General features: G+C 34.3%; 1 protein-coding gene across 4 annotated transcripts in view; it reads left to right on the plus strand.

Annotated features, from left to right (window-relative positions):
* The window catches only part of LOC109387697 (uncharacterized), a 22,767-nt gene extending 18,762 nt beyond the window's left edge, over positions 1-4,005 (plus strand). For 2 of the 4 annotated variants that reach the window (XR_002125072.1, XR_002125071.1), the window contains 2 exons: positions 1,176-1,214; positions 3,201-4,005. Coding sequence is in view for 1 of the 4 variants with exons in the window: in XM_019651781.1 (XP_019507326.1) it covers positions 3,201-3,383 (183 nt within the window). In the remaining 3 variants the exon portion in view is untranslated. Of the gene's footprint in view, positions 1-1,175; positions 1,215-2,272; positions 2,370-3,200 lie in introns of all 4 variants that reach the window. The other 2 variants (XR_002125073.1, XM_019651781.1) reach the window with 2 other exon arrangements.
* The last annotated feature ends 6,599 nt before the right edge of the window (positions 4,006-10,604 follow it).

The following is a 10,604-nucleotide window of genomic DNA, read 5'->3' on the forward strand; positions in this document are numbered from 1 at the left end:
AGAGAGAGAGAGAGAGAGAGAGAGAGAGAGAGAGAGAGAGCAGGCTTTTTCTGTGGAGAATGGATAATTTGAGCAATCTTGTGCTTTAGAAAAGGAACATACACAATAAGAATCAAACATTCTAAATCTGTAATTTTTATTAAAAGTGACACGCCATTTGGGGCAAAAGTGAAAGAAATAAAAACAGCAGCATACATTTTTAGTTTTAACATTAATCTTCAGACTACCTCTGGCCTTCTCTCTGGCCAAAATGAAAGAAATCTTCAAATCCACTCAGAAGCCTTTCTTAGACCCAGAGGCCTCTGATACCTTTTCAAAGCAGCTTAGTGTCAAACAATTTTGAGTACCCTCTAAGAGTCTGTTTGCAACTTATTAGAAAAACTTTTTAAGTTTTCTTCTGACCATAGACAATGAATTCTCATTTTATCCAGTTCATGGCTGCTCTCTGAACTTGAGCATAACAGAGAGAAGGATCTGTCGGCCCCTTACAGTCCCTAAAAAAATTTAGAGAGGGAGCTTTCTCAAAGCTGGATTATCTGACTCTCAGACCAGTGTGATCTTCCTTCCATTTTCAGCTACCTTCCACAGCATTCCGCCAGGCCTGACATTTCTAAACTATCAGCCCCTAATGATAGCTTTTATCTCTAAACTTCTATAACACATTATCTATACTGATGTGTTTATTTTAAACTGAGGCATATTTATATGCAATAAAAAGCACTCATTTTAAGTGTAAGTTTGATGCATGTTGAAAATGAATTTACCGCTGTGTAACCATCATAATCAAATTCTAGAACGTTTCCATCACCCCAAGAAGTTCCCTTGGCCTCTTTCTCCAGTCCTTAGCCCCATTATTTTGCTTTCCATCACTATCGATTAGTTTCGTCTCTTCTAGAATTTTACTGAAATAAAAGCATAAAGTGTGGATTCTTTTGTGCCTGGCTTCTTTAACTTGGCATAATGGTTTTGTTTTTGGTTTTGTTTTTTAGTATATTTATCAATGCAGTTGTGTATATTAGTTGTTCATTTTTATTCTATTACCTATATATAGTTTATCCACTCACCTGTTGATGGGCATTTGGATTGTTTTTAGTTTTGGACTATTACAAATAAAGCTGCTGTGAATATACATGTACAAGTCTTTGTAAGTGATCATATGCTTTTATTATTCTTAGGTAAATATCTAGGAGTGGAATCGTTCCTAGGAACAAATGGTAGGTATATATGTAACTTTATAAGGAGCTGCTGGACTGTTTTACATTACCACCAGTGACATATGAGAGTTCCAGTCTTTCCACATTCTTGATAACATTTGCTTAGTCTATTTAATTTTAGCCATTTTAGTGGGTGTGGAGTGGAATATCATGTAGCTCTAAGTTGCATTTCCCTGATAACACACAGTGTTGAAAATCTTGTTACATCCTTATTAACTTTCATATACTTTCTTTTACAAAGTGTCTGCTCAAATCTTTGGCTCATTTTTTTTTTAAATTGGATTGTTTGTCTTATTATTGAGTTTATGTATTCTGGATAAAATTCTTCATCAGGTACATGGATTGTAAATAGTGCCTCCCAATTCATGGCTTATTCTTTCATATTGCTTAAGAATGTCTTTGGAAGATCAGAAGTTTCCATTGTAATAAGATCCAATTTATCATTTTTTAGATTTTATGATTGATGCCTTAAAGTGGTTTCATCTATGAAATTTTTGCCTATCCCAAGGCCATGAAGATTTACTACTATGTTTTTGACTAGAGGTTTTATATTTTATATTTAGGTCTATAATATACTTTAATTCTCTTTTAATTTTAAAAATAATAAGAAAAGCCAGCACTCAACCCTGTCTGTCTCCATTAATATTAAACTTATCTAAATTGAATTTATTAGTGATTCAGTGTTTTATTTTAACCCCAAAGAATTACCATCAATGTAATAAATCAGAACATTAATATCTATTAATGAGAGTTCCAAATATATAAATTGCTTAGTTTCTTAGCAAATTATCCATATTTCACATGTACCAGGGTAAAAGCATTAACTAGAAGAATTTCAACCTTAATCATGCTCTTATCAAGAACTTTATCCCTGGTTCTCTTTTTATTCTTGAAATGCCCACAGCTCAATAGATCTTACAAGGAGAAATGACCAAAGGAGAGCCCAATAACAATGCCACCACCTCTTATACTCAAGAGTTGGGAAAACTACTACACACGAGTAAATTCTAAATCTACTTTTGCTCTCCTTCTTTCTCCACATTCTGATGTATTTCCAGTGACGATTTATCCTCTGAAATGGATTGGTCCCAGGAAATGTCAGAGGGAGTTTCATAATGACTTAGGAAAAGCATCTTGATACATTTTTTTTTTCATGTAAGTAAAGTGAAAATGTATATGAATAAGCATTTCACTCTTTGATTTAAATATTCAATTCATACACACACACACACACACACACACACACACACACACACACAAACATGGATGGGTAGGTAAATAGGTAGGTAGGTAGATGATAGATAGATGATAGATAGATAGATAGATAGATAGATAGATAGATAGATAGATAGGCAGACAGGTAGATACCAATGGTCTGTCTGTACCTAATAAGAATGAGGTTCCAACACACCATTTTGGTGTCTGTATTTCTGAGAAAAAGGTTCTTAAAATTGCTTTGACCCATTCTCCATTTAAAATAACCCTTGTCTACACAATATGACCTAATATTGTGTTAAGTAATTTAAATGTCTTTTAAATGTTTTTGTGCTTATAGGTTTTTTAATACAATTCTAAAACAAACTCTGAGTGTCTACAGTGTGAAATGCTATGTTCTACAGAAGTGGTCTTGAACTCTGGCTGCATGTTAAAATAACATAGGAAATTTTGATAAAATACCAGCGGCCAGACCTACCCCAAACTAATTGAATCGAAATCTCTGGGGCTGACACTAAAGGTACCTAAATGATTTTCATGCTCAGCCAGATGAAGAGCTATTGTTCTAGATTAATGTTTCTCAAAGTGTGGTCCATGGACCTCAGGAGGTCCCAGAGACACTTTCAGGGGGTCTACTAGGTCAAAAGTCAAAACTTTTCCCAAATTCCTATATAATTACTCAATAGACGTTTAGCATGCCACATATGCATTTTGAAAAATTTTACTGAATTGAATTAATCATGATTTTTATTCTCCTTCAACTGCATACAGCGCTACAAACCAGGATATTCTTTGGCAGAGAGTAAAAGAACTGACAATAAAGCAACAAATGTTCATGCTTTCAATTTCTCTCAAAGATTTGGAATAAGAAGACAAGTCATTATTTCCAAATTCTCTTCTCTGCTTATGGAAGCAATTTCATGGAAAAGTTTCAACAGCACCACCTTAATATAAAGAAGAAAACAACTTTCTAACACTTAATAACAAAGTGTTATAAACTGACCAAAAACAGGAGGAATGGAAATGGAAGGTGAGGTGATTATGCCTTTGGCCCTTCCGGGAGTGGCCTTGGTTGGTGTTCTTGCCAGAAGCAATATCCAGCTATTTACATTAAGCAAGTCAGCTGCTTAAGGTGAACCAAGCAGGCTCGAGGAAGACCTCTCTATACAGTTTATTAGAAAAGATGAAGACAAAAACATAAAAGAGGAAATGATCCAAAAAAGAAAACTGGAAAATATGTTTCTTAGGAGTCAGAGGGGAATCAAAAGCCATATCCAAATAATACTGAGCAGATAAATATGGCCTCGGGGAGAAAGAACAGTAACATACTATTACTGGAACTCAAATTAAGTGCATGCCACTTCTCACAGAGCAGATGCACCAGAGGTCAGAAATGCAAATCAAGAGAACTACGAGAAATCATTCTTTGCCTATTTGATTGACAAAACATTGTAAACTTTGATTATATATATTTTTATGAAGATGTATAAGGAAACATATTTCAATTGCTATTTGAATGTAAAATGGCAGTTTTTGGAGGTGAATATCCATTAAATTTAACATGTACAGTCATTGACTAATTCCACTTATGGAAATCTATCCTTGAGAAATAATCAAACATAAGCCCAAAGGCATATTCATAAGAATGGTCTTTGCAACATTGTTTGTGACTAAGAGACAAAGCCCTGAAAGCCTCTTACATGCCATCAATATGGACATGGTTAGGTAGAGCGTGGTCCTTTTACACTGTAGTTAAGAATAATGAGGTGAAACAACAAGAATATATACTGTGCCCCCAGTTGTATAAAAATACCTCAATAAATATGTGTGTGTGTGTGTATTTAAATACACAGAATAAATTTTTAATTAATTTCCTATATTGCTGCATGTCAGGTGGGAGAAAGATACTGAATATACATATATTGATATATGAATATATAGATGTATTTATAGATATATAAATACAACCATATGAGTAAATGAGCTTTTGGAAGAGAAAGCATTACTCTTCATGTAGGGGTCAGAAAAGGGAAATTCCCACAGAAGAGATTTGGGAAATTTCCAAAGGGACTCTGAAATCTTCTATAGAAAACTTAAGGACTTGTAGCCTTGTAGGAATGTAAGATAGTTGAATGCTTTCATTGTTTTGTATTGTTTTTCTCTGAAGGTTAGGATTTGGGAGAATAAAGTAGTATGTAAGAAGTGAGTAGTTAGAGACATATAGATATAGATAAAGATTAGATATAAACATAGATACAGATATAAAATCAAAGAATTAGATTTCAATTTCTAAACTATGGGCATGGTAAGTTAGGAATGTATTCATGTCACACAACTGGTGAGATACTGACCCACAAACTATCTGACTTCTTTAAGAGGAATTCATATTGTATAGGATGAGTTGGGAGAAAAAATGTCCAGATAAAATTTGACAATTTACTCAAAAGCTTGTTTTTCCTGCACTCCATAGAAGGTTTTCTTAATTATTGATATCCCTTCCACATTTTGTAGTTAACATCTAAAAATTTTATTATATGTATAAATGATTGCAAAGGATATAATTTCTTGTGCATTTTAAAGAATGACATTTTAAAATAGAATTGTTCCATCATGTTTCATGTGTCAAAAAAATCTAAATACCATAATAATTTGAAGAATACATGAACAAGCTCTCCTTTACCAGTTAGAAATCTTACATCATTCCTTTTTCTCTCTGAACTTGCATTTTCATTCCTCATTCCCCAAAAAATTTGATCTTAATGCAATATATTGCTATACTTGAAGGTCTTCTATTGATCAACCTGTTATATTCTCCTCAATAAAATATGTATATAAATTAATTTTTTAATTTTCAAAAATGTTATAGGACCATCAAGTATGACAACTTTTTTTCTAGACTGAATTATTATTAAAATAGCTTTTAGTACATAATCAATGAAAACATAAATATATTAAATATTATTAGAATTAGTAAACATAAAAGTAAAATTTTATTGATCATTCATCTCATTGAAATTAAGGTGCTCTTTATTTTTTAATTAGTTTATGTATCCATGGATGATTATTTTATTTATAATGAGGGGGTCAGTGGAAATTAACAGCCAAAGGAAGAGATATATTAGACCATCATTAGGAACTGGGCTTACAAATGGTGTTGTTAAATGCATCATTTACAATAGAATCTACAATGCATTTCTATTCAATTACCCAACTCTAATACCATTGCTTTGGAAAAGCTCATTTACCCCCAGGGTTGTGTGTGTCCCAGTTTGAAAATCATTGTTATAGAGTATATCAGGATGACAGAAAATGACAGTGAAAGTCCAATAAGTCACATGAGAAAGTTATTAGGAAAGGTATTAGTAACATCATAGTCTCAGGTATATTAATGTGCAAACAATGGACAATAAATAAATCTAACAACATAAGGTGATATATAGAGCCCCATACTGAGCACCACAGCTTAGTACATGATATGAGATGATGGAAAACTAATGTGTTCCAAATGAACAGAGATATTTGAAGGAAGACAGGGTAGGACTATATGCCATGTGTACCCTATACATCTGACTGTGATAGCATGCTGAGAAGCAGTTGGAAAACTATCCTAGAAATCATGAATTGAAATGATACTATTATTAAAATAACCACAGATGACAAGGCCAGTTAGAGGAATTTGATGATGCTTTTTGGCAGAGATTGTAAATCTTGAAGAAGCCTCAGTAAATAGCATTTCTCTTTCCCACCCTTGCTTCTAATAGTAACCCCTAACTTAGGAAAATGAAGCCACTTATTCACAGGCTATGAAGGTTTTAAGGAGGCTTACATTACTTACAGCAAGAATGAGCAAAGAGAAACTTAAGCTCTCTGTGGGCAGGCTCACTCCTGGGTGAAACAAGAGGAAAGCTGAGACAAACATTCCCAGTTCATTTTGCCAAGTCCAAAACCTCCCAGGGACAAAGTGAGTAAATGGAGCAGAAAGAGGCTGATAGTTTAACTACTTTAGCTCCCTATAGGGAAGGAAAGATCGGCAGGAAATAAATATTCCCTATTAATGTAGATTATAAAACTGGCAAAGAGGCAGAAGGTATTAATTATGAAATTAACTACCTGGACATTTTGCTAGAAGACTTACTTCCCTCTTAAAGAAATTGTCAGTGAGGCGCTAAATTGCACCTTCTAATAATTTCAACACTCTGAAAGAAAATGGAATATAGGAGAAATCACTCTGAAGCTATTACTTCTTTCCCTTTTTTAAATTTAAATTTTATTTGAGTATGGAATAAAAGCATATCAAAATTCAGACTATAACAAGGGGTAAACTGTGAAAAGGAAATCTGGAGGCTCTGTAATGAGAGAAGAAGAAATGATTGATTCATCGATATGGAGCGCCTTCCATGCACCAGCCCCCGTCCTAGAGGCCGGAGATTCAGCAGGAAATACAACAGACAAAATCCCTGCCCTGATGGAGCTTCTATCTGGAAGGAAGGTAGAAAATAAACAATGTATGATGGTAATCAATACTACGGTGAAAAATAAAAGATAAGGACTGCAGGTGTGCTGGAGGCAGATGGTAAAATTTTAGACCTTTGGGTAGAGACTCAAAGGAAATAAGAGAGCAAGCCGTGTGGATATCTGGAAGAAAAGCATCCAGGTAGATGGATGGTTAAGTGCAAAGACCCTGCAGGAGTGCACTGGACAAGTCTGAGATCAGCATGAAGGCCATGTGACTGGAGTGAAGTGAATGAGAGAGAGAGGGTATGATGTGATACAGTCAAAGAGGTACCAAGCCCAGATTTTAACTTTTGCTTTGAGAGAAAAGGTACACTGTTGAAGGGTCATGAGCATAGAAATGACATAATCTTACTTTTGAAGATCATTCTGGTTTCTGTTTAAAATAGAGACAGTTGCAATCATGCAGGTAATAGATGACAGTGGTATGAATTCAAGCGGAAGTACAAAAACAGTGCAATATGTTTGGATTATGGAGAGTGTCTGCACACAGAACAGGCAGATATGGGAGGTGGAAGAAAGAAGGAACCAAAGATAAATCCAAAGTTTTGACCTGTGCAACTTGAAGTACTGAGTTGTCATTCACTAAGATGAGAAAGACTACAGAAAAATATATTTGAAGAGAAATATAAGAAGTTGATTTTGCACATACTAAATTTGAGATGCCTACTTGATTTCTATTAGATGGAACTGTTGAATCAGCAGTTGGATCCAGTGCTAGTCAATAGAAATATGAGTTACATATGTAATTTTAAATTTACATATGAAATTTTAAATTTCCTAGCAGCCACATTTTAAAAAGTTAAAATAAACCAATGAAATTCAATTCAGTTGCATATTTATTAAAATGATATCTTAAAATATTATCCTTTCAATATGTAATAAATAAAAAATTTGTTATGATATTTTATCTTATTATTTTTAACTAAATTTTCAAAATCTGGTATATGTTTTGCACTTTATAGCACATCTCAACTCAGAATAGTCACATTTTAAGTGTTCAGTAGCCACATGTAACTGGTAGCTATCTTGTTGGACAGCATAGGTTTAAAAAAGTGGATGACTACAGAAAGAACTCTCTGAAGAGTTCTGATCAAAACAAAACAAAAAAAAAAAACTTGTACAAAATATAGAAAGAAGAATACTGTACTTTAAGATACTTTTGACAGCCAAGTAAAAGCCTCAAACCCCAAACCTCAAACAAGCTTAAACAAAGGTATGTATCAGTCTTCAGAGAAAGTCCTGAAGTACAGCAAATGCAATCATGTCATCAAAGACCCAGGTTCTTTTTATGTGTTTACACTGTCATCCGTGTGTTGCCTTTATCCCAAGACTGGTAGCAAAATGGCAGCATTAGTGCCAGACATGACCTCTTGATATAATAGTATTCAGATGTTAAAAAAAAAAAAAGAAAGAAAGAAAGCATCTCTTCTTGTGTGCCTGTCTTAATTAGTGAGAAAACTTTGCTACAAAACCATCCCCCAATAGGATTATTTCATATCTCATTGGCCAGAATTGAGTTAAATGCTTTTCCTTAACCAAATCACTGTCAAGAAGTGGACATGGGTAGTTCCAGTTCTGTATAAGATGAAGTAGGCACTCTCCAACCTATCTTTCCCACTGAATGCAGTAATGAAATCAGGACACTATGGATGAAACAGATATTTGAGGACTCTTGAAAGCGAACAGCAAGCAGACATATTTGGGAAGAAGACAGGGATTTAAATCGTCCCTGAACCAACAGTGAGTTTATCTTTTTCTTCCAGTATCCTACAGCCTGATTTCCAGGCAGGCCAAGAACCAGATGTACACACTGGTATGGATAGAACGATCTCAAGAAGAAGCCCTGTGGTTCAAGATTACGGAATAGGCAAGTCTGCAGGCAGCAACAGCCATGGCGGCAGGAGCCCACAGGCACCAAAAACTCCAAGGAAGAGGAATTTCCCTCTCTGACCAGGGTAGCTGTGGCTCCAAGAAGGTGATTAAACCTCTACTTTTTCTCTCCCTGTTTGTCCTCCTGGTAACAACAGATGACTAGAGAGAGAACTTTCTGCAAAGTTGGTACAAGCTTCAGTTTGGTCCTGAACTTAGGTACAGTGGTAGGAACTCTGTTGGCAGAGCAGGGTAAATAAGGTCCTGGCTTTCCAGCCAGAGGGCCATAAAGGGGAGCTACAGGGAACCTTAACATACTGAGGAGACAGTGGACAGAAAGGAGATTGAGAAGCAATTCCATAAGGTTGTTTGTGAATCCCTGGGCTTATGCTGGTGCTGCACCTACATGGATCTGATCCTAAACAGCATATCAAAGACTTCGATAACTGAACTGAGAGAAAATCCTGGGCAGTTCCCAGACTGGCTACTAGATGTGGAACAAATTCGCAGAGCTCAGCAAAGATTTTGAAACAAAACCATCATCGAAATCACAATTCATAGAACGCTGACAGTTACTAGTGGCTTGACCCCAATAAGGTCAAATACCTGCTAAACAAAAATATCAACAATGTTTATAAGATTTAAACAAGGCCCAATTCTCATAATTTAATATTCAAAATGCTTTATGTTACAATCCAAAATTACTCAACATATGAAGAACCAGGAAAACCTCAACTCACGTAAGAAAAAATAATCAACAGATGCAATGCTGAAATGAAACAAATTTTGAAATTATCTGACAAAAATTTGAAGGTAGCTACTACTACCAAAATGTTCAGCAAGTAAGGGTGAATACTGTTCAAATGAATGGAAAAATAGAAAGTTTCAGCAAAGAAATAGAAGATGTAAAGAAGACTAAATGGAAAATCTAGAACTAAAAAATATAATAACCAAAATTTAGAACTCACTAGATGTTCTTAATAGCTGAATGGAAATGACAGAGACAAGATTCAGAGAATTTAAAGACAGATTAAAATCATCCAATCTGAGCAAATGAAAGAAAAAATTTGAAAACTTGAATAAGGCCTTAAATACATGTGAGACAACAGCAAAAGTTTTAACATCCATGTCACTAGAATCCCAGAGGAGAAGAGAGAGAGTGCAGTGCAGAAAATAATATTTGAAAAAAATAGTTAGTGAAAACGTCTTAAATTTGGTAAAAGGTATACATTTACAAATTCAAGAAGCTTGATGAATCTCAAAAAGGATAAAAACCTTTGGTATCTTTACAGCATGTTCATACACATCACACACTACTGGAAACTGCAGAAAAAAATATTAAAAGTACTGAGAGAAAAATGACACATTATTTGTAGGAGAACAATAATTAGAATGACTGTGGATTTCTCATCAAAGACCACAAAGACCAGGAGGAAACATAACAACATTTTAAAAGCTCTGGAAGAAAAGGTCTGTCAACCAAGAATTTGATATCTAATGAAAATATCCTTCAAGAATAAAAGTGAAATAAAAACATTCTCAGGTAAAGTAAAATTAAAAGAATTCATTGCCAGTAGACCTGCTATAAAAGAATTTCTAATAAAAGTCATTCAGAAAGAAAGGCAATGAAACAAGAGCAAACTGGAAACATCATTAATAAAGAAAAAGCATCAGAAATAGTAAATATATTGATAAATATATACTATTTAACTCTTGAGTTCTTTAAAATTTGAGTGTTAAAAGCAAACATGACATTGTTTATAGGTTTTCAGTAATGAGGTATACATGACA

Source organism: Hipposideros armiger, unplaced genomic scaffold (genome assembly GCF_001890085.2).
Source record: "Hipposideros armiger isolate ML-2016 unplaced genomic scaffold, ASM189008v1 scaffold_166, whole genome shotgun sequence".
Classification (NCBI taxonomy): domain Eukaryota; kingdom Metazoa; phylum Chordata; class Mammalia; order Chiroptera; family Hipposideridae; genus Hipposideros; species Hipposideros armiger.